The 25,007-nt window shown below is 40.3% G+C and overlaps 1 protein-coding gene across 1 annotated transcript in view; it reads left to right on the forward strand.

Annotated features, from left to right (window-relative positions):
* PARN (poly(A)-specific ribonuclease) overlaps positions 1 to 25,007 on the forward strand; it is a 129,895-nt gene that overhangs the window by 45,111 nt on the left and 59,777 nt on the right. The window contains exons 19-21 of the mRNA XM_037507572.2: positions 1,899 to 1,954; positions 3,481 to 3,567; positions 5,837 to 5,911. Coding sequence (XP_037363469.2) covers positions 1,899 to 1,954; positions 3,481 to 3,567; positions 5,837 to 5,911 — 218 coding nt within the window. The remainder of the gene's footprint in view (positions 1 to 1,898; positions 1,955 to 3,480; positions 3,568 to 5,836; positions 5,912 to 25,007) is intronic.

Raw genomic sequence — 25,007 nt, forward strand, 5'->3', positions numbered from 1 at the left:
AACTGTAATTTACCAACCCCCATATATTATTGAATCTCAATGTTGGTTTTGATGATCAGGTATTTGACAGCATAACAATGAGCATCTTGTCAATTCAGCTTTTACTTTTCTTTAAAATTAGCGTAAAAATTAATATTTTTGTGGTATCTGATACACATGAACTTTTAAATTAAAGTCTTTTTTTTTTTTTTAACTTGGACACCATCTCTAAATTTACTAAATGGATAATTGAAAATTATCTGAAGCATAAAAATATTCAGCCTTCTAGTTCAGGAATAATTTTCCAGTTTCTGGTTTCCAATAATAGTAATAGATGCTACCACTAAGAACCTACTACGTGCTTTATGTTCTTATTGTCTTCTGACATTGCAGATCCTGTTTCTTAAATTCAGCGAAACAACTACCAGATCAGAATAGTTCACATGAGCCTAAAATAAATTTGGTTTCTTCACTTTCTCACCTTAGGATCTGGTTTATTGAATTGTAGTCCAGGGAACAAGCTCTCAATCCACCGAGTACCATGACTTATGTTTGTTCTGGTGTCAACACAACAGTGTTTTTCTTGCTGATGTTCCATTTGTAAACTAGATCATGCCCTGCTTGGCTTTTGTTTTTTTTTTTGTTTTTTTTTTATAGAGGCATGTTATTTATTTATTTGTTTGTTTGCTTGCTTTGTTTATACATGCACTGGGTACAGTCAGAAGCGCGGGAGGGTGAGAGAATTCACCAGAGCCAGAGCGGGGAGCAGAGCAGGCAGAAGGACCGAAGTACACTGCTGAGGGGAGCAGCGGGTGGCAGGAGAGGTCTGCGCACCATGTGGGACCCTCCTCCGGTGGCCGGGGAGCAGCCGGGGATTGAACCGGCGCCGCTGAGGCTGCGGGCAGCTTCGCAACCCAGCGCTCAACCGCTGCGCCACCGGGGAGGCCCCCTGCTTGGCTTTTGAATGCCTGGTAATAATGCAGCTTAATTGCAGGTCAGTGAAGCCAAACTAATTGCTTCTTGGGCACTTGGACTGCCTTTATAATTTGCTGTATAATGTGGTCTCTACACAATATATCACTATCTTAACCTCATTAAAATCATCTCACAAACAAGAGAATGCCTGATAGTTCTTCCATAATCTCGCAAATAAAAGAAAATTGAATGGCATTACCGAGAGTGGTTGTTTACAAATACACTTTAATAAGTGCTTTTGTATCCCTTTTGGAAGGTGTACCTAAACTAATTGCAGCGGTTTCTATCAGGGTGATCATTTTCTTTACCAAGGATTGGTTTGCATGGGAATTTTAATGGGTTTTCAATGACAATGATGGTGTGAGTTTTTGAGATTGGCACTTACTTTACAACAGAGAGCTAGCCTCTATATGATCACAGTGAGCTTAGTCACTTACCCCAGACTCTGCAGTCCACCCAGTAAGAGAAAGATCCATCCAAATGATTTTGCATTTCAGTGAAAGAAAAGAAACTGTACTGTTGTCCTCAGCTCACAAAACACCAACCTAAGGGCCACTACTCAACTCATAGGGACAGTGTTCATAAGCCAGGAAGAGGGTTAACACTCAGAAATAAATATTTGTTTTCTCACTTTCTCTTGACTAACAAGGCAGCTCTTTGTTGCAAATTTCACTTCTTTCGCTAATGCTTACTAAATAGCCTCTGAGAACCAGGACTGGTCGTGGGTATTGGGCATAACCAGTTTGACCAATTGGCTCCCTATTTATGTTGAATATATAGCCCTAGGGAAAAGCTTTTGATGTCCATCTTAAGAACTTTTACAAATGACATTAGAAATGGAGTAATATAATCAAGAAGCATCTTCGAGGAAATTTAATAGATGCCTGTATCAGTTTTTTAAAAGAAATTAATCCATTACTTCTTTTTTTCTTTTCTCTTTGTAGGTTATTTCTTATGAGAGTCATGGATATCCCCTATCTAAACTTGGAAGGCCCAGACTGTAAGTGAATTTTTATTTTCTCATTGCCTCTGCACATTTAAGTGTGTGTTTTGGAAGGGATAACAGGAAAACTATTACTGAAGAAAGAGCTTTATTCACTTAAAAATGGGCAGTGATTTTGTGGTTGATAGGAATACTGTGCTTAAGTTAATGGTACCCTCGGGCCTTGATTAACTCATCTCTGTACTTAAATTTTCCAGTTGATGCATGAGTTGAATTTTTAAAAACGATATCTTCTCTCTTTTTTTTTTTCAATTTTCACTCAGAACTCTATACTCGTAATGTCCTATAAGATGTACAGTAGACTTTAAGATGCACTAGCTATCTCAGTAACCCAGTAAGCACTTTACTTTCTAGTTATTTACGTATGCATATATTTAAGCTTAGTAGGATGATTTACTTTTCTTATTGAAAACCTTAGAAGGATAATTTATTCCCATTACCCCCTGCCCTTCTCTCCCATTGCTCTTTCCTTGCCTTGGTTTCTTTGCCTTCATCAATTCAAAGGGATGTAGAAATGGGTGACTCCTGCTTGATGATGACAATCTTTTGCACAACAGTTTGAGGCCATGCTTTGTCATACTTCATCTCAGACTAACATGTTCAACTGTCGTTTTCACAACAATTCTGCAAGCTGACTCTCCGCAATCCCAATTTACAACCAGGAATGTGCAGAGCGGCTGGGTTCTTGCTCGGAGTTGTACAGTTATGTGGTAGGTCTGGGATGAGAGCACAAGTTTGTGACTCAGGACTGATGCTGCTTAAACACAATTAGCCCATTTAGTGTGACAGTGTGTGTTTTTTTTAAAAGTAAATAAGCACATGTGCAATTAGATTAAAAGGAGAAAGCAAAAGTTTAGTAAAACACCTTGAACAGGACAACCCTTTTTTTAAAAAAGAAATTTGCATAGGAACTTCTTGAAAAAAGATCTTTCTGTATAGCATGGCTAGTGTTCAAGTTGTAGGTTCTACATATTTATTTAAAAAATTTATTATTATTATTATTATTATTTTGATGTAGAAGAGCTGGGATGTAGGCCAGAGGTGTAGGGGATAAGAGGATTCACCAGAGGTAGAGTGGGGAGCAGAACAGGTGGATTGACGGAAATACACTGCTAAGGGGAGCAGTGGGTAAGACAGGAGAGGTCTGCTGGGCCATGTGGGTTAGTTCCTTGGCCAGGGATTGAACTCAGGATGTAGCATTGACAGTAGTGGGACTTATCTTCTACACCACAAGGGAGGCTGTGTTGGGGTTCTATGAAGTATCAGTACCTTGTGTGGCTAAGATGGCAGAGTTCTGCCAATCCCATGTTTGGTAACCCATGTTCAGTAACCATGTAGCATTCAGAATGCTAAATAAACAAATACACAATTAGATTAAAAGGAGAAAGCAAAAATTTAGTAAAACATCTTGAAAGGACAACCCTTGGTAAAACTTGGCCTTAGTTTCATCAAAGAACCATTGGTGTAGTGTCCATTTGTTCATTTTTCAGCTATCAACCTCTCATTAATAATTTGTCTTATAGTGCAACCTAAACGTGACCATGTTCTCCATGTGACATTCCCTAAAGAATGGAAAACCAGTGACCTTTACAAGCTTTTCAGTGCCTTTGGTAAGTAAATCACAAGCACACACCTGCTTTTTATGATTTTGCTACACTTGGTTTAGAGATACATGGATGGCTTCAGTTTGAGCATAAATTAATATTAAGATAAAGGTTTTAATCTCACCTGTGGAATTGTGGAGGGGAGCTTAGTATGCTGCTCTATTTGAGCTAATGTGATCTGAGGAACTTGGAGTTCCACAATGGAGTACTATTAATTCATGGAAAGTAAGGTATAGTTACTATGATTGTCCTGTTGCTGACCATGGAAAATAAGTTGAGGACAAATCATTTCCAGTGTCAATTCAGAGAATGTTTGTTTAATAAGGGCAGGTGGTTACCACTTGCCACTGAATAGTCAAAGCAGGCAAACATGTCTCAGAGGACCAAGGCGCATGGTGTGTGCCAGGCAGAGTGGCTGTTTCCTTTCCATCAAGCCAGGCAGTCATGTTCAGTTGAGCCTTTTTCTGGTTAGGGTTATAAAGGCTGTTCAGCTCATACGTCTTCAGCATTGCCTCCTTATTTTAATAAATGAAGTATTTAATTTGTTTTCTTTGAAAATTCTTGGATAAAGTGAATGGAGGTAGCAAAAACCTAACTGCTCAGGCAGACTCTTTAATGAATGTTTATGTATCTCAGCAGACTGGTATGTGGCCATTAAAATTATGGAAACTGTTTAAGAGTTGGTAGAGGTATTTCTGTTTTAACATTTGGAGTGAAAAGCAGATACAAAGTAGGATCTCTATATAACTAAAAAAGCATTGTATAGAAATCAGGCTGCAAAGAAGTATCATGTTATGACCAAGAAGTGTTTTAGGTAGGATTTTTTCTCCCTCTTTTTGCTTTTCTGTATTTTCTAAAATAAGCACATGTTAGTTTTTGTAAGTAAAAAGCTTTACACACTTAATTTTAGAAAAGTAAGTGGAACCATATTTCTGAAAAGTTATCCTAGTTTTTGCTGGTAGTCTCTAAGTCTTCTGAATTCTAGTCTTGGTTTTTAATTTAAATACAGATAAAGAAATGCAGTGACTCATTTCCTTTGAAAGCTTTTGATATGTGTTTTTTTTTAAATCTCGTATTAAGTTCTTATCCCTTTGTAGTCAAATTTCGACTAAATAAAATAAATGCTCTCAGCTGTGTGACATCAGGCAAGTCGCCTCTCTATCCCTGTGTCTTTGGTGAAGGTAATAATAACAATAACAATAATCATCAAATAATGTTAATGCCACCTCTTTCATAGGCATGTCATAAGGGTTAAATGAGCTAATCTATAAACTAGTGTGTGGCATATAGTAACTACTCAATAAATGTTTACTGCTATTATATATCTAAATGACAATATGCACGGGGGAAGGGGGAGAGGTGACCCCATGATCGTGACTTCTGTATCTGAGAACATAACGGGGGGCCTCACTGTGCAGCAAAAAGTGAGGGTTTTTTTCTTTGACAGTGGAAGATAGTAACTGTCAAGGATTCTAGCCTTTGAAAAATTTTAGCAGGAATTAAAATGTTTTTCATTGCTAAATACTGGTGCTGTTTATATCCATTTAAAAAAATTCCAGTCCCCTGTACTTCTTCAGGAGGTGTGGCAGCAAATAACTCGATCTCTGCTTTCCTTCTTCGTTTCTCCAGCTTCCTACCCCACTGTTCCTCATCACCTTTCTCCTCCTCAGCCATCTCCATCCCACTGTCTGATTGAACTCGTGCTGCAGTGGCTGGAGATAGCTTCATAGCACTGAGACTTTAACCCCTGCCAACAGGGAGGCCCCCCATTTTTCATATTCTTGCTACATTAATTCATTTTATGTTTCTACTCATAGTTTTTGAAGTTTGTGTCTTCAGAAAGAAATAGTTGTGTTTTTGAACTTCTGTGGTCTCTGATTTTTATGAGTGATTTTGGAAGGAAAGTCTCTAACTTTGGCTAATGATGAAGCACCCCAGGATTTAAAAAGTACAATAATCTGAATCATATGCTATTACTCATATGATGAGGCACCCTAGGATTTAATCCAGAAGGGATCTTTCTTTCATTTTTAAAATAAATTTTTAGTAGCTTCCCCCCTCAACCCCCCCGTTTTTCTGTTCTCTTGAAGTTGTAAGCCAAATAACTGCTATACTGTTATAGTAGATTATAGCTGAAATTTTGATCAGGTTTTAAACCAGCACCTCATCTCTCTTTCTGTTAATACATATACTGAAATATATCAGATGTACATGTGAAATCTGGTAACTATCTAAATGATCAGGTGTTCACTCTACTTTTAATTTGATATTTCAGGTAACATTCAGATATCCTGGATTGATGACACATCAGCATTTGTCTCCCTCAGCCAGCCTGAACAAGTACAAATTGGTAAGTGTTTTGGACTTATGTTTTGTGTATTAACTTAAGTGGGAGCCTCCCTTCCCATCTAAACACTATGGGATCAGTCAGCTGCTTACAAGCATTGTTGCTTGGGTTTTTTTGGGGGGTTTTTTGGGGGGCTTTTCTCTGAAATAAAGAAATAATTAGTAAGTTATCACATGAAATAAGAACTTAAGACAAATCTATTTATTAGTTAGATATACTACATAGTGTATTTTTTCATTTACCTCCTTTCTGTGTCCTTTCCCATTGTGCTTTTAAAAAAAAATGAGTTGCAAATTTACTTTGAGAATGTCAAGCGGCAATGAGGAAGATGGTGTGTGTGTGGGGTGAGGATACCAAGAATTGAGACCTGCATTGACCTGTTCATTTCTGTACTTTTTCTGTGTATAAATTTTTGTAATTTAATCCTTCCATTAAACTTGTATAAGATACTTGTTTTACAAGCAAATTCTTTGAAAGATATTTTATTTGCTTTTAAATAGGATTAAATTTAAATAGGTTCACATCTCTCATTGGAGCTTAAATAGTTTTGATATTAACCATCACAAAACATTCTATTTTCTAAGCATGAATTACTGAAGAAAATATGTATTGTAAGCTATTTAGTCTAATAGATTTCAAATACCTTGGTCTTTAATATGAGAAATGGAAAATTTTTAATGCTATATCTAATTTATTTTTTTCTTTTATTTAACAAAATATCACATACTAAAACCATATAATTTTTATAAAGTAACTATATGAGTAATAGCATATGAAAGCTTCTGAAAATACACCCATTCGGATTATTGTACTTTTAAAAAAAATTATCTGACCATTGCATGGTCAGACTACAGACTGTATTGTAGGGACTAAAAGCTTAAGCTCTGAAACCGTATTGCAACACTACTTACATTATATGACCTTGGGCAAATTATTTAACCTTGATAAGCTTTCTGTAAATTGAGGGTGATGGTCTGGATGATAGTGGATATTATGAGATTATGTATATAAAGCTTGGCATTGCTTTGAACTTTTATTTTGTAGTAGTAGATTTCAGCGTGAAATGTACTTGAGGAGCACATAGCACCAGGAATAATGTTGGATGCAGGATGTGAATGATGTTTCTTCTTAAGTATTTGCTTAGATCTGTTTCTGTAAGACATTCCCCCACAATCCTTAGGAAGACAATTTAGATAACATCCAAAGGGACTGAATTATTAGGAGCTAAAGATAACTCCAAATGGAAGACAGGGACCCTGCGATTAAGTCTGTGGTGTGGCTTCAGTGTGGCTGGGAGAACGCCAAATTAGACCTCCCCCCTGGGAAAGTCTAGCCACTCTTCCTCTGCTGGGTGCTACACTTCAGAAGCTACTCCTCGCTGAAGCCTATAGTGTGTATAGTGGTATAGTGTATTTGTACGGCTGCAGTGTCACACGTAGACGTGCCAGCTTTGAAGTCACTGACATGGGGACTAACATGGGCTTTGCCACTTGTGAGCCTTGGGTCTTTGGACAGGTTATGTAGACTCTCTAAACCCCGTGTTCCTCATTTGAGAGATGGAGATGATGATTACTTTGTGAAATCAGATCATGGATATTAAATTCCCAACAACGGGCCGGGCAGTCCACCAGCAGTGCCTGACAAATGGTAGGTGATTATTAAAATACCTGCTTGACTGCCCTTGCTGTGAAGAGTAAAAATGAGAATGCATAAAATTGCTTTGAAATCTGTAAAACACAAGTCAGTAGCATAAATTTGTGTGCGGGGTGTCAGCACTTCTTTCACATTCCCCCCGTACCACACCCCATGTCCAGTAACGTCTGCCCCCTTACTTATTACTGAATGATTCTTTGAAGAGTAGCTTTTAAGCTAAAAGTTTTCCTCAGTACTACCGAAGGCAGGAACTGGCACCGCAGCATCGTGGGGCACAGCAGCCCTGCTGGGATGGTCTGCACTGCCCTGCTCACTCCTCGGTCCTCCTGTGCCAAGTGGGCGAGTGTGTTGAATGGGTGGTATAGGGACTGCGGAAGCCAAGGCGAAATTGTGACCTTTTACCCTTTTACCTCCTAGATTAAGAGGTCGATGACTCTAATCTTTTGATACGTGTAGCTTTACCAGTAAAATCTAATTTTCCACTCCACGATCTCTTTGAACAGAATAGACAGGTCTTCGCATAAATGCCTGCTGGACCCGGGGCTGGGTGTCCTTGGCAGAGGCCATCTTTCACTCACCCCCTCCCTCCAGAGCCTGGCTGTGTCCTGCTGCCCAACTTTTCTCAGCCAAAACAGAGTCTCTCCAGATGTCTTCCAGGACCCCTTTGTGGGGCTCAGAGCTCATTCTCTGTGCTGGCCTGGCAGCCTTGATTGATATACCTTGTTTGATTTTTTTTTTTTTTGATAGACAGTAAACTCTCGGAGAGCAGAGACTCTCTCTCATTCCCCATTGTGTTTTCAGTGACTAGAATGGTATCTGATGTTAATAAATATTGTTAAATATTTATAGATGGAAAAGGATGATATTCAAGGCATTATGATGTAAAATGACACACCATGTACAAGATGGATCTATCTCATCTGTCCTTTTTTTTTGCCATGATTTCTAAATTTATGCAGATGTTTCACTGCATGAAAGGCAACGTAAATTTTATTTTCATAGTGGTAATTCTAACCATGCGAGAGACCTCGGGTATCTAATGTGCTGCAAGTCCTCTTTGTTACCTAAAACAAATTATTCATTTCAGCGGAAACACAGAGGGTCTGTTAGAGCAATAATGTAACATTGGAAAAATCATTAAAAGCCTATTTATATAGCAGCTTATAATGGCTTTTTTGGCACTGTTACAAAATATTTTTGATTTACATTGAAGGAATTACATTTTTAACAGACACCTGTCTTTTCCTTTTGATAACTCTAAGTGTAATGAAGACTTTAAAAACCATTTTCAACATCTTGAATATGATCGTCTTTTTCTAGGAACCCTTATACTGATTATTGAAAGCCTTCTTACGAATGGGCACGTCATCTGACTTGATTCCTGTTGTTTTATTGTTTGTTATTGCTGTGAAGATAAGGGTCCCTTGCAGCTTTGGGGTGTTCCGATAGCGATAATCCACGAGTCATACCTTCAACATTCTTTGCTTCTGGTTCTTCAGATAAGACCAGTGTGGGCTGGAGGCCCTGGAGAAGGTCACTTAGCCTCACAGTTGGAAAATTTTTCTCTTAAGTCAGTAAGAAATCACCTTTAATGGTTACATCTGAATCAGTCATCTGTATTTACGATTTTTGTGTCTCTCATAAAATTTTGTTAAATGGGAGAAAGAGCTCAAGACTATTTCAAATATAGGGGAACATTCTAGTCTTACTCTCAACCTTTACATATTACATTGTATCGAGTGTCCTTACATTATCTGTCTGCCTGTAATCTTCGCAGAAATAGCTTGAGAAAAGGAGCTTTTCATTTGAAAGCTGGAGATTGGTGCACACTGGGCTACTACAAGAAATTTTTAAAAAGCAGAAACTGATGAAGATACTTTAAAGGAGGTAGAAAGCTAACAACTATTTTATAAATCCAGCCCAGATTCAGGTAGTTACACACATTCCTGCTGTGCTACTGTAAGAGCTTGTTCAGGATGATTTGTTGGGGTGGGGAGGTGCTTGGCTTCACTTCAGTCCAAAGTAACTACAGTTCAAAGTGTGAGTGTGCTTGTGTGAAAGAAGACTTAAAAAGCACAGCTTTTGATTCTGCTGAACAGATAAATACTGGAGTTCTGGACATGACTCTTTGAGGCAGTTATGCAGCGCTGTGTTTGCTAAAAGGCTGCTTATAACTTTAAACGTGACCCGTGCTTTTGGTCGGCCTTTTAATGTTTGTGGAGTCTGTAGTAATAACTGCTTTTCCTTTGTGATAGTGGTGGCTTGTGTTCTTGGTCTTTCTGAATCGTTCTTTCTGGGGTTACTAATTTTGGTGACCTTCTCTAAGAACCTAGCTTTTGGCTTAGTTTGTTTTTCTGTATTGTTTTTTTGTTATTTACTTTGTTATTTCTGCTTCCCCATTGCCCCCCTTTTTATACCTTCTCCTTCCTTTGGGTTTACTCTGCTCTTCTGGAAGTAGAACCTTATATAACTGGTTTTAAAAAAATTCTTCTCAAGTTTTTAAAGCCTGGTTTCCTAGAAGTTGCCACTGAGTCAATGTAGCTCCGTGGCCAGCCAGTGACTGGTCAGGTGCCATGCTCAGACACCTCCAGCCAGCAGAGCTTCCTGCCTTTGCCAGCTGGGGTGGGGATGCATTCACCATCTGACAGTTTGCAAGTCTGCCCCAGTTTTTCCATCTAGCTGGAGCTATTCACTTCCTCTGTGGATGTGCCAGGCCTCACATCCAGCTAGCAGTATGTAGCTAAGAGTCTCTCCATGTCATGGATTTTGACCTTTTAAAAATTCTAAATAAATTCTTTAAAAAGTCTAAATAACCATTTAAAGCCACAAATTATCCTCTAAGCACTGCTTTAGGTACATTCCACAAATTATATATTGCATTTTCATGGTGAAGTTAGATGCTTTCTAGTTTCTCTTTTGACCCTGGATCATCTAGAAACAGGTTAATTTCCAGGTACTTTGAATTTTCCTGGCTTTCTTACAGTTACTAATTTCTAAATTAATTCTGTTGTGATGAGAGATTTCAGTCCTTTTAAAGATACTGGAATTCACTTTATGACCTAGCATAAAGTCTGTTCTTGAATACACTGTATGCATTTGAAAAGAATGTGAATTCTGTGGTTTATGTTTTGGTTTATAAATACCATCATTGTTGAGATATTGTGTATTTACTGATGTTTTATTCAGCAGTGTTATTACTTTTTAAGAGGGGGTAGTGTTAAAATCACAGGAGATTTTATTTATTTCCCCCTATAATTTTGTCAATTTTCAGTCATGTATTTTTAGGCTGTGTTATTAGTAGATACCCATTTATCATTGTTCGGTCTTCCTGATAAATTGCCTCCTTTATCGTTATAAACTGTTCTTCTCTACCTTTTATAATACTATCATTTTTAAGTCTACCCTGTCTAACATTAGCTTTTACAGGCTACTTGGAGTTCATATTACACCACTGTCCATGGTTATATAACCCTGGGTTAGTACAGGTTCGTGTACTCCATTCCCCACCGTCTTTCCTGCTGTGGTTACATCTGCACTCATTATAAATCCCACACAGAGTTTTTCTCACTTTGCTTTAAACAGTCCTATGCATTTTAAGAAATTAGGAGGATAACTTCTTTTTTGCTTACCCAGATATTTACCATTTCAAATGTCTTAATTCGTTCTTGAAGATCCAAGTTTCTTTTTGCTGTCATTTCATTTCAACCTGAATGACTTCCGCCAGTATTTCTGATAGTGCTGGTGTCGTGGCAACTGATTCTTTTAGTTTTTCCTTTATCTAAAAAAAAACTTTATCTTGCCATAATTCACATAGGATATTTTAGCTGGATATAGATTTCTGGGTTATTCTTTCAGTTTTTTTTTTAAAGATGTTGCTCTATTTGTGGTGCTTTTCATAGTTGACAGGGGGTGTTTCAGTGTATTACTCTTGTCAATGGGAAAATGCATAGTACCTTGAAGAAAAGACAAAAAATTAAATGATATTCTTTGCTGTATGTTAATTTTCCCAATCTTAAATTCTATGTAGGGTTGATTTACAATAATTATTTTGAATTATAAATATAGCAACAGATAAGTGAGTTCAGCTATGATGTGGCTTTTTGAAAATAAGATTTCTATTAAATAAGCTTGTTTGGGGCACGGGGATAACTTATTTAACTTGTGGGCTTAAGTGATATCTGGTTTTTATGCTGTAAGTACTGTATCCTGAAAACAACGTGTTTATTTTTATATGGGCAAGAGTTTTACAACATTGGCTTATTGAATACTTAGGGCTGATAAAGGAAAATCATTATTAGTGAGAAGGGTGAATATTTGTGTTTTGTGTAGATATCTCCTGACTTGAAAACCAGTAAGAGTAATTGTTTTTTTCTACTCTTAATCACTTAATCCATGAAAAGCACTGTGAAAAATTTTAATAATGTTTATTAAAAACCTTCTTGTTTCCCCAATCCCCTTGTGTAATCTTTAGAATTAGCAGCCTTACACATCTCTACTGTGAAATCTGTAACAGGCAAATCTGGTTAAGAGCGTGACGATAACTTGGATGCTCCGTAATTAGTATTCTTCAAGGCTTCAACTGGCTGAGTATAGGCCATCCGAGTTTTCTGTATAATTGCCATTGTAAAGCAGCAATGAGAAAATGAGTCCGTGGCAGGGAGAGAGGCACCTGTGTGCTTGTGCTCTTCTGGAAGTGTTGTTAATCAATAGATGGCTCCGTGTCCAAGGCATTGGATTTGAATTTTGTGTTAGGGGATGTGTTACCCAGGTTTAAGAGTATTTGCTTTGTGACAACCATCAGAACACTCAGTAAATCTTTCAAATGTAACTGTAATATCACTTGTAAAAATGATTGTGGTGCTCTCCCAACCCAGTTTTCGAAGTGGATTAAACTCATTGAAAATGTGAAAGGTATTTGAAAGTACAAAGAAGAAAAGCAGTTTATCCACGGCCTTACAGCTAAGCATGAATACTAGTAATACTTTTGATTACTATTCCCTTTCATTTGTTTTACTCTTCCTAAATGAGTGTTTTCATAGCCTTTTAATACTAATTGGGATCTGACTTTAAGTACATTTTTGGGTCTGTTCCTTTAGTGAGTGTTATGTCACGAGGATTGCCTGTGTCATTAGATTTTCCTAAACGTATTTTCTTTTAAGGCATGTATTATTTTACCACATACATAGAAATCTTACTTGACTGTATTCCTTTGGATGTGTAAGTTTTATCCAAATTTTTACTATTTAAAAAACTCTTTAGTGAGCATCTTGTACTTTAGTCTCTATTTTCTTTTTTTTAAAATAATTTTTTAATATCAGTTGCAGCTATTTTTTTTAGAGTTTTATTTATTTATACAAGAATTGGGGTACAGGTCAGAGGTGCAGGAGGGTGAGAGAATTCACCTGAAACAGAGTGGGGCACAGAACAGGCAGATGGACCAAAGACACTGCTTAAGGGTAGCAGAGGGCGAGGCAGGAGAGGTCTGCCACGCTACATGGGTTTCTCCCTGGCCGGCCAAGAATCGAACCCACATCACAGAGGCTGCGGACAGCTTCACAGAGGGGCACTTAACCCGCTGCACCACTGGGGAGGCTCCATATCTATATATTTTTATATTTTTTTAAAATAAATTCTAAAGAAGTAAAATTGCTAGGTCCAATGGTGATCTTAAAAAAAAAATTAAAAATCACTCCTCTCTCCCTCCATGTTGTTAAACCACTGATCATTAATTTCTGTTAAGAGAAAATTTAAAACTACAAAGAAAAACAGAAAATCCTATCATTTTAATTAACAAAGATAATTGCAATAATATTTTACCTTTCAATTGTATCCAAAAGTAGAACTTTGCTATTTGGTATGAATTGGTAGATTACATTTGATTTAATATGGAAACGTTTTGAGCATTCGCTGACCCAAAAAATAACCCACCGAATCATACCAAATAGGAGCACTTTACTTTTAGGTGGCATGAAAAAATGTATGATATTTAAGTATATATTTCATCTGTAATATCTTCTACTTTGCATATTGTATAACAGCTTATTTTTTAACAGCACCTCATATCTATGTAATAAACATTTCGTTTACATTTCTTCCTGACTAGTTGGATATTTATCATATGAGTGCATCATTTAACCAATTCCTTTTTGAATACCTAGACAGTTTTAAGGCTCTTGACTCATATTTCTAAATAAGCTTTTATTTATTCTTCTGATAATGTTTAGAATCATTTTGTCAGGTTCACTCAGAAGCCCAATTTCACAGATTAATTCCATTGATGTCTTTCTTTAGACATACTCAATCTTTTTGACCAGGATTTTAATGTGTTTCTCCATTTACCCAGGTAATTTTGTGTAAATGTAAATGTAGTGTGTGTTTCATTGTTGTTCTTGTTTTTATCAGGTTTTGCAGAGTATTTTATTTATTTATTTTTAAAGATTTATTTATTTATTTATACAAGAACCAGGGCACAGGCCAGATGCGCAGGAGGGTGAGAGGGTTCACCAGAGACAGAGTGGGGAACAGAACAGGCAGACTGACGAAATACACTGCTGAGGGGAGCAGCGGGTGAGACAGGAGAGGTCTGCTGCGCCATGTGGGACCCTCGCCGCCTGGCCAGGATTAAACCGGTGCTGCAGAGGCTGCGGACAGCTTCACAGCATTGTGCTCAACCGCCTGCACCACCAGGGGAGGCCCAGCTTTTGCAGAGTACTTTAGAAAGCACAGGCCTTTGAGTCTAGCTTGTGCCACAGCCATTGTTAGCTCTCCAGAAACATTTTGGCATGTCAGTGGCACAGGAAATGTAAAGCATCGAGGTTCATCCGCCCGATCAGTCTCAGGCCACTGAGAGGAAGTTTGAGAGCTCAGTGTAAATGTGTATGTCAAATTCTTTCTGAGGCTTTTAATGCCGTTTAGTTGTTGTTGTCAGCAAAAATAATGAACTGGTTGGTAAGTAGGTTCGCTATTCCAGTCTTTACACATTTACATTGTTTTCTCATACATGATGCCGATTGTCAGCAACCTTGCCATTTATAAAAAATGAAATGTCTGGTTTTAGCAAATTTGAAATACAAGTGAAATGATTTTGAGCATATAAATGACCAAGTCAGAACATTCTTTTATTCCTAAAATATTCCCATGAATCTCTTGGAGTTATGGAATTGCAGGTAGATTTCACTTTTTTTTTTTCTTATTTTCTGGCTTCTTCATGGAGAACAGGCATCACCCATATACTAGAGTACTTTAAAAATTTGCAGATGTCTTACTGGCTTTTTTATATATGTGGAACACAGCAAAGGAGAACACCCTGCTTTGAGAACTCTTGGAGGCTGGTAGAGTCTCCCCTTCTTTTGGTGAGTTGTACTTATTTTATGGCCTTGTTTTTCTGATCATGCCATTTGTGGGATTAGTTTCTTTGAGTTTTCCTTCAGCTTCTTGGTTGAAATCTGGAAAGGTGAACATGAAATATTTTTGATTTGTGATGCTTATTGATAGCATTTCCACTTTTGAGTGTTTTCACAACCTGTTTTGTCTTGTTTATCTTGGAGAGAAGCCCAACTATCATTTTAGTAGCAGGGAGAATGCCTCTCCATCATGTTTAGCTTAAATGCCAGAAAACTCTGGGCCCCTGAGTGTTCAATAACTACTAAGTGATGGTGGTGACTCCAGCCCTTCAGACCAGTGTTTGTTCTTCTACACCCCCACATGAAAAGATCTAGGCACCGGGGAGTGTTTTTCAGATTGTATGATTATAAGACACAAACATGGCTTAAAATAATTGTTTAGCATTACGTTGTGCAACTAGTAAGATTGCCTTTTATCCTTTCTGTGTGTGAATTGGAGCAGTGCGGGGAACCTCAAAGATATTCGTTTCAAGTTGCGTCAGAGGAGTGGAACAAGCTTTGACAGTGGGGAAAGAAACGTAGAACAGACATCAGCATTGAAGTAAAACTTGGAACTTGAGATTGATAGATTGATTTTTCTACCAATCTCTTATTATTATTACAGAGGTAGTTTAAAGAGAAGGGAAATAAATTATTATAGCATATTATGCAGCAAAAAAATACTACTTGTATGACATCTATTGATTTTAGTCATTATCTTCTAATTCTCAAAGCTTGAATCTCTTTATATAAAGTGTGAGCAGGAGGACACCTCGCTGTGCATTGTTACCATTATATTTTCAGATGGAGTGTAAACTTTTTATTCTTTGATTTATTGTATATTGCTAGGTAACTTATGTTTTCATGTTCAGTGTTCTTTATGCTCGCAGTGGAGAAGAGAATCATTATGAAGTATTTTGTAAAGTTTTTTAAAAAATGTTTTTCTTTTGAAACCTATAGTGTTACTTTTTACATAAATATTTGTGCATTTGGTGCACCTGACGGATGAAATCAGGCAAAGGCTGACACCCAAGAGTCTTTTTGACTAGTGGGTGGGGCCACTGCACTGAAGAAGCAGGGCTGCAACCAGCTGTTGGGGGCTTCTCTGGCCACAGAGATTAGGAAATACCTTACAGACTCCCTGCAGTTGTCAGCCTTTTTCACCAGTAGGGTGTCTAGGTCTGGATTTCCATAGGGGCAGTGGCTATAGTAGGAAACCCTGTTTGGACCTCAGGCCTAAGATCTGTCTCTAGCACAATCTACAAAGGAGTTTTGTACTTTGGGGAAACATAAAAGTGAGGTTAAGTCATTGTTAGCTCCTCTGTCTCTTAGCTTGCTAGAAACCATGAAGAGGAGCTAACTGCTAGCAGCACCAGGGAGATGTGGCTGGAAAGCGCTGCATTCCAATGGCCTCCGTTGCTGCCGGTCACACTTGTACTTTGTGTGTGAGCAACAGTTTTTTTGGCACAGCCCTGGATGTGTGGGTGTGACTGGTGAGAAGATAGAGGTTTCTTCTTCAGGCTTAATGGGTTCTGCTTTGTGGCAGAGATGAGGGCCTGGGAACTGCAGCCAGAACTGACCTACCAGTTGCATTTTTTCTGTTCTGCCTTTGGTCTGTGAGGCTGTTGACTTCTGACATTGTTTGGATTTTGCAACAAAATTTTCTAGTTTGCAAAACTTCCAGATTACCAGGCTTTTAAGATCCGGAGGTGACTTTATGTGTCATAACTCCCTCTCACCAAACAGAAGATGGCGCTATTGTGCTGGTAACCATGCCACCCTTACATCTCCACGGAAAACTTGTCCCATGTAAACGCTTACTCATGCCAAGTCATGCAGACGAATTTAGCATGTGGTTTCCAGTGTATGCCTCATGTGCGATGCCAGCAGATAGGCAGCATGGAACATTTGTGGGACAGACATTCAGAATCTGGAGCTGGAGAAACGTACCCCAGGGCCTTGCTGCGGTGCTCATGGCCCCCTTGCCTTGGGGTAATGTGACTCCCTTGGGCATCAGGATGAAGACATCTGTCAGGTGCTTTTTGATCTTGTGCAGTTCTCCGTGATTAGGTTTGAAGATTTATGAATGGAGAAGAGAGAAATTTCCTAGCGAGAAAACATTTATCCTCTCCTCTTCTTGGCAAAGATCTGGGTACCCACAGGAAAGCTCATGAGTTACGTCTGCAGAAAATACTGTGTTCAATTCAGTGCTGTATTTGGACGTTCATCTAGTTGAAATACCCAAGCGATCTCTCCACTTATTTTTACCACGTAAGATGAACCCTAGTAACATGACAGACGGAGTAAATCGGCTGCTTGACTTCACCTCTGAGCCCTCAGAAACCCAGATGCTGAGACCAGGTTACCAAGTTGACTCTGTAAAAATGCCACTGCTGCAAGATGAAGACTGAGTGGAAAGCTGGTGTCTGTAGGTTCAGCTTGCAGAGTGACAGGTGTCCCTCAGTTAGGGACATGCTGCTGTCAGTGACCTCCTAGGAAGGTCTTCTCCCGCCTGTGCCTGTTGACCAGAAGATCAGATAACGTGTGGTTGCCTGTCCTTTTCTTTTCCGGGGCTTCCTACAGCTGTGTTGCCATCCTAATTACTCTCTTGTCAGTGCTGTCGGGATCCCCCTTAGAGCCTCCTCAGAGGTGCCCACTTCACTACTTCTGCAGCAGCTTTTGGCTCTCCAGGTTAGCTTTCAAGTAGGCTCCTACATTCTTGAGGATTCTATAGACAGGGGAGTTCCTAAGATTGCTGGAAGGCAGGTCGCCAGCCTTCTCAGACTGGGTTTGGGAAGCTGCTTCGGGCATGGTCTTGAAAGTACAGCCAGTGCTCATTCTGCACAGATTCTGTGTGTGAATTCGTCTGCTCATTACACTGTTTCTGTAACCTCAGAATCAGTGCCCGTAGAGCTCTTGGGGTCACTCACTGACAGTCGTGTCCCCAGGACGTGTGCCCCAGCTGAGGGCGAGCTGGGTCACGCTCTGCCTCCCTGATGCACCTCTGTACTGTCAACAAGAGTCCTTTTCACAGTCTGTGTAATGACGCATCTTTCACATGTTTGTGCTTTTGGTTGGTGATGTTACTGTTTAAAAGGCGCCCAGGCATGGCGCTGTGTGGTGTTCCCCAGCCCTATGATATGCCTTATGGAGAGAAGACCTATGTTGGGTAAACTTCATCAGGCACCAGTTAGAGTGCGGTTGTTCGTGAGTTCAGGATCACCGAGTCAACAAGGTAGGTTAAATGAGGTATCTTTAAACAACAGGCACCTCAAGCCTGAGCATGCCCTGTGATCACAGGCTGGCAGAACCTAATGGGCTCCCATGAGGATGGTCAGTGGGGACCTCAGAGGCCCTGGCCATCGTGACATGGGCTTGAGTCTCTCCTCCTCCTGTGTGCTCCAGGTATTGGGTGCTGGCCAGAGCCCTTAGGGAAAAGCATTTCTGGGCTGCCTATTTTTTGGCTTCCAGTTACAGAACTTTGGGAGTGTTACTTTGGCTCCGGCCCAGCGGCAGCCGTGCTGCAAACAAGGCTCCCTGGGGGCAGAATGGGCACCCCCTGCCAGGCAGGGTGCCTGGACAGTAAGTGCACAGCGGGGCGGCCAGCTCGGAGACAGTGAGGTGATCCAGCCATGTCCTTAGTTTATTGTGACCTTGGACAGGTTTCATGCTACACTTGCAGGGCTGCAGCGGGGAGGCTGTTCAACTTGGTGTTTACCGCACTCCTCTTCCATGCCTCTAGTCCCTGCACTGGTGAACTAGGCCTTAATCGAGGATGCTGATGTCTTTATTTCTTCTTTTGCACGATACTTATTTCTGTAGATGAATCCTCTCATGGATTTTCACCTTCACTTTTCTGTTGTGTGACAAGGTTTGAGAAAATCAGGGCTGTGTGAATTGCCTTGTCAGCCTCTTCATTTTAGCCATATTTTAACTTGTACCTTGGCCCCTTTAGAAAGGAAGGGCCCGAGGTAGCAGAATGAGAAACAGTGGAAGACTCACTCAATTCTTTGGCAGGTGCTTGGGAAAAGTAACACGGAGTGCATTTGGTTGAAATCTGAGTGAGAACACGTACTGTCCTATTATGCAATCTTTCTTTTTGCCTCAGCACGGGCAGCACATGGTACAGCTCCCCCACCCCCAGACTGCCATTAGGAAAGCGTTGCTTTTAGATCTTTTGAGCTAATCAAATCTCAGGATTCACTGAGCTGCTCTGACCTTCCATTTGGCTTGCAGGGCCCCTTAACAGGTGGGTGATAATGAGGGGAGCAGGGGCTGGTGGGCCTGCTGAGTGGGACCACCCGGACACTGGCAGACCACACAGTGGCCCCTCTGCTTCCCTGTCTGCATGGAAGCTCATTCCTTGGACCCAGATGCACTGTCATTTAAATGGGTGTTTCTGGGCCTCTCTGGTGGCACAAGGGTTTAAGAGACGGCACTACAAAGGTATTCACAGCCAATGCAGCACAAGTAGATCCTCAGACAGGAAGGTGACTCACGTGGCGCAGCAGACCTCTCCTGTCTCGCCTGCTGCTCCCCTCGGCAGTGTATTTCAGTAGATCTGCCTGTTCTGCTCCCCACTCTGTCTCTGTCTCTGTCTCTGGTGAATCCATCTCTGGCCTGCACCCCAACTCTTATATGCATAAATAAATAAATCTTTAAAAAATAAATAAAATAATATATAAAATAAATAAATAAATGGGTGTTTGTGCAGCCCCCCACAGCCTGCAAAGGACTGGGTTCCTGGTCTTGCCCGCTAGTATTGTCCCTTTTGTGACCCCTGCATTGGTGGAACTGTGTCAGCGTTAAGTACTAAAGTTCATGAGTCTTGGACAGCTTCAAACCAGGCTTCCTGCATTTTCCAGACACATCCTTATCTTTCAGATGGGAGAGGACCGTCTGTTTCATTTCTTGGCTAACAGTTTTTATCCACTGGTGCATTTACTTCCTCATCTGTAGAGGGTTACATTTAGTAAGAGTGGCGTAAAAACTTATTCTGGATGTTTTTCTCAGAGATCTTCAAACTGAAATTCCATAGTGAGATTTTCTTGGAGATTCTGGATAACTTCAGACAAGTAGAAACAAGGAAATACTTCATTAAAGACTCCCATGTGTGTTTTTTTTTTATTAGTAGTAGTATTTGTTCTGGAAAATATCTGTCATAGACTGTCTTAAAATCTGTCATTCTTTAAAAATCCCCCTTTTTCACCTTTCTCATGAAGCTAGATCTTCCTTCCCCTGCATTATGTATATTGTGTATGTTAAAGAGAGGTGAATGTAGCATGTGTATATGAAATAAAGGTTTTATTTCATTTACACACACACATGGATTGAATGGGTCTGAATGAGGAAAAGCACACCCCCAAACCTTGGGGCAGGACCTCCCTGGCACTGTGGCTCCTTGAAAAATGTTGAAAAATAGTTGATTTTCAATTTTAATATTTCAGAGATATTTTCACTGAATAATACCTGGGAGATTACATGTAAGTGGAGTTAAAGTGTTTCCAATCAAGTATTTTAAGTAGATTTAGTAAAGATTTTCCTCCAAATTTTCCTTGCTTTCCAATTTGAATAAAGGGAATTCTTTTCCTCTTAGTCACCCCCCACCATTTTAAATGCTCACAAGCATTTTGAAAAGTGATTATATTAGAGCTTGATCTTTGTCTTCTTATTGTGATAAATTGAATACTCTTGATGCTGCAGTTTAACAGCAGCAGTGAACAGCTGCCCCTAAGTGTAAAGATCTTTTGTCATAATTCATGTTGGAACAGGACAGTATACCTGGTGATGAATCTTGATTATCTAAGCTGCCAGGGATGGACCAAGGATATGATAATACATTGGTTTGCCTTCAGGCCCCAGCTCTTCTTTGAGAGCTTACTGATAAGGAAAAACAAAAAACAGTTCATAACTAGGGAGCTGCCTTGGGAAAACAACAGGTCTTGAAATGTTTTAAATGTCTTAGGCTAAGAGAAAAGAGAGTTTTCATAAAACACATAGCTTGGAATTGACTACTTTTGTTGTTTCTGGGCTGCCCTGCTCCCCTGATGACTGAGCCCTTCCTGCATCTCATCCTTCCAGGAGATGCAAAGGGCCACACTGGGCTTGTTCTCCTCATGCGCTTGGATGTGAAACCTCTTAATCATTTCCTGTGCTCCGCAGACACGTAGCCTCTCCCCTCTCCCGTGTCAGCTCCCTCTCTTCAGACATTCAAAACTAATTTGGGGTTTGTGGGAGGATAGTCTTCTCTGACTGTTCAGGGACTAAACACAAGGATTTTTCTCATTTGCACCCTGTCCCTCACTGCAGCTTCTGATTTTAATGCTTCGTGTTAGAGAATGTGGTTAAGATACTCCATGGTATTTGTTGAGTCTTGCTTTATGACCTAGACAGTTCTTATAAATATTCCAAGTGTGTTTGAAAGGAAGTCTGTGTTCTAATGGTGAAGTATCGGGTTCCATATACCCCGTACATCCAGTTTGTTAAATATCAGTATATGTTAATTAATTTATTTACTGATTATTTTTGTTTGCTTGATCTGTCCGTTTGTAATTGGGATTAAAGAAAACAAAACTGCTGTGGTTTTGAAACTGTTGCTTTTGCCTTATAATGCTCTCAGATTTTCTTTGGATAGTTTAATACTATTGATCACATTAGTGGTTGGTTGTTTTGTCTTTTTTACCCGGAATTCAATTTTGTTGCCATAACTTAATCATACCAAGTTTTTTCTTTCTAGTTAGTATTTCTGTCAGATACCTTTTTCTAATCCTCTTACTTTGTATCTCTCTGCTTTTGTAAATAATGTATAGATGCAAACGTGCTTTTCTGCGATCTGAGAATCTGTCTTTTTTAAATGGTGAATTTGCCTAATTTTTCTTTACTATTTACCATGCTTTCCCTTACTTTTTTCTTCACACCCCATGTGAGCAGCTTGCAGTGTGATTTCTCTTGCAGACTTTCTCTTGCCCCACAGCCTTGGGCAGGGACAGAGCGGTTGCCACATCCCGGTGGGTTCCTATAGCCCAGCTCCATGTGTGAGCCTCACACGGAGTCTCTTTCCTGTATCCTGCCCCACAGACCCAGATCCAGGTCTGGTTCCCTGTGTGGCATCTGGGTGTGGGGACCTGTGCCCAGCTCTCATCATCTGGGACTGCCCCGCCTGCTCTTGCTGTCCCCCCAACCTTGACCTTTGCTCTTACTTCTGACACCTGAGGATTTCCTTTTATTTCCTTTGAGCTCAACTGTACATTTGGGGCAAGTGTTCGTTTTCCTTTCCCTTGCATGCCAATCTACTGGTGCCGGGCGGGCTCCTCTATTGGGAGGGGAACAGGCCACCTCCTGACCCGCACCCAATTCTGTTTGTTTCTTGACATGGTGTCAGTGACTTCTCTGGTATAAATCTTTCTGTCTCGCTCGTGTTGGGCCTTCCTGTTTTTACTTGCTTGGCTTCTGTTATCTTGGACTTAACCCCTTTGTCAATAAATACTGTAAATGGCACCTGGTAACATTTCCCTGTTGATGTGGAATGATTCCTGGATTCTTTTTTTTTTTTTTAAGATTTATTTATTTATTTATACATACATACATACATACATACAAGCCCTGGGTACAGTCAGAAGCACGGGAGGGTGAGAGCCAGAGCAGGGAGCAGAACAGGCAGAAGGACCGAAGTACACTGCTGAGGGGAGCAGCGGGCGGCAGGAGAGGTCTGTGCTCCATGTGGGACCCTTGCCCAGCGCCCGGGGATCGAGCCGGTGCTGCAGAGGCTGCGGGCAGCTTTGCAACCCAGCGCTCAACTGCTGCGCCACCCGGGAGGCCCTATTCCTGGATTCTCGTACTGATGTTCGACTGTCCATTCTGGCCACATGTCCGCTGCTTGCCAGGCTGGGAGTGAGGGCAGACAGGGCCTCCTGGTGCCTGAGGTTTAGGCAACTCTTGTTTACTTTCAGAGAACAAATGCAGATGCTTTAGTTTGGGGGATTATGTTTGCTCTGTTTTTTGTGGTGGTGTTTTTTTTTTTTTTTTCGCTTGAATTCTCAGTGTGGAGTTCCATGGAAGTCAAACTCTGGTTGAGATGTCTTAGCTGACACTTAGGCCTCATCTTAGTTTTTTGGGGGGGTGTAAGGGGGACTCTCAGTCTACTGTATGTAAAGTGGTCTATTTTGCTTTGTTTTTCATATAAAAAAGAAAAGGGAATATTTTAGTTTGTCAAAATGTGTTGTTATAGTAGTACTCCATAGAGCTGAAAAGCAGTGAAGATAAGAATGATGTTCTGAAAACCTTTCACTGCAGTTAAGCAGTTGGGGGAACTAGGCCAAAGAACCAGGGTAATTATGAGTGTGGCCGTGTCACTGGAGAGGGAGTCACTCTGGAGGACTCCCTGCGCAGAGGGTGGGAGAGGCCTGGACACCCCTTCAGGTTTGGTTGAACTTTTTATTCTGGAAAACTTTTAGAAATACAGGAAAGTGGCAGAAGAACCCTACCAGGTACTCCCTTCCTCCCCCTTCTGACGCTGCCTTGGCAATTCTGTTTCATCTCTACTGACACCCTCGCTCTCCCTTTTTGTTTTATTTTGAAGCATATTTTAAGATACCATATATCACACTCACAGGTAAATATTTCAGGTGGACCTCTCAAAGAGGTTCTTTTTAAAAATATGGCAACAGTTTTATTATCACTATTAAAAATGTAAATCCAGGCCTCCCCTGGTGGCGCAGGCGATTGAGTGCGGCACTGTGAAGCTGTCCGCAGCCTCTGCAGCGTGGGTTCGATCCCGGCCTAACGGCGAGGGTCCCACATGGTGAGGCAGACCTCTCCTGTGTGTTTCGTCAGTCTGCCTGTTCTGTTCCCTACTCTGTCTCTGGTGAATCCTCTCACCCTCCCACGCATCTGGCCTGTACCTCTGATCTTGTATACATAAATAAATAAATCTTAAAAAAAAAAAAAGTAAATCCTTGGGGGCCTCCCTGGTGGCACAGGGGTTAAAGACACAGCACCATCAAACTATTGCCAGCCACTGCAGCACGAGTTTGATCCCCAGGCATGGAGCTGACCCACATGGCAAAGCAGACCTCTCCTGTCTCACCCGCTGCTCCCCTCAGCAGTGTATTTCAGTACATCTACTTGTTCTGCTCCCCACTGTGTCTCTGGTGAGTCCTCTCACCCCTGCATCTCTAGCCTGCACCCCAGTTCTTATATGTATAAATAAATAAATCTTTAAAAAGAAGTAAATCCTTAATATCTTAGTATAAAAGTCACTGTAAAGGTTTCCAATTATCTTATAACTATTGCAAATTTTTCTTTTTCCATTAGAGTGAAAATCCATATAAGGGCCACACTTTGTGATTGTTGAAATGTCTGTATCTCTTAATCCATTTATAGGTCTCTCTCTCTCTCTCTCTCTCTCTCTCTCTCTCCTCTTTCTGTCTCTCTCCCTCTCTCTTTGTCCTTCTCTCTCGAAGAAACTGGGTGATTGTATCCCCCTGTGTTGATTTATAGATTCTGTCCTGTTTCTGGTAAACTGCTTGTTTAGTCTAGAGGCTGGCCTGAATGAGATTCAGCCTGGGAGCACTACAACTTCATCAGTGGCGTTGTGTACACCCAGTGTCTAGTATCTCTCGTTTTGTGATTTGATGCTATAAATGCTCAACCTAGATCCATTATTTCATCAGAGGTTGCAATATGGTGATATTCTAATTCTAGCATTCCCTTTATTTATTGGAATGCATCTATGAAGAGAAACTTTCACTGATCATCAGTGTATAGAAAGCAGATGTATATTTGATTATTACCTTTTGTTTACAGCTTTTTTAAAAAGTGAGAAGATTTACTAGAATTCTGCAGGGTTGGCCAGTGAGTTACTTTATTTCAGTATCATCAGGCATAGTGATACATAAACGCTGTCTGTGTGATTTTAGCCAGTTGCGGCTCTGACCCTCATGAATAACCCATTTGTCCTAGCTTTGCAAGTGAGAGCCTCTGTAGGTTAGCCAAGTTCTTTTGACTTGTCCTGTGCTATGACAAGATGTTCCAGGCTCATCTTGTACCTTTTCTACCCCAGACTT

This window comes from Talpa occidentalis, unplaced genomic scaffold (genome assembly GCF_014898055.3).
Source record: "Talpa occidentalis isolate TD23 unplaced genomic scaffold, MPIMG_talOcc4v2.1 talOcc4.12, whole genome shotgun sequence".
Lineage (NCBI taxonomy): Eukaryota > Metazoa > Chordata > Mammalia > Eulipotyphla > Talpidae > Talpa > Talpa occidentalis.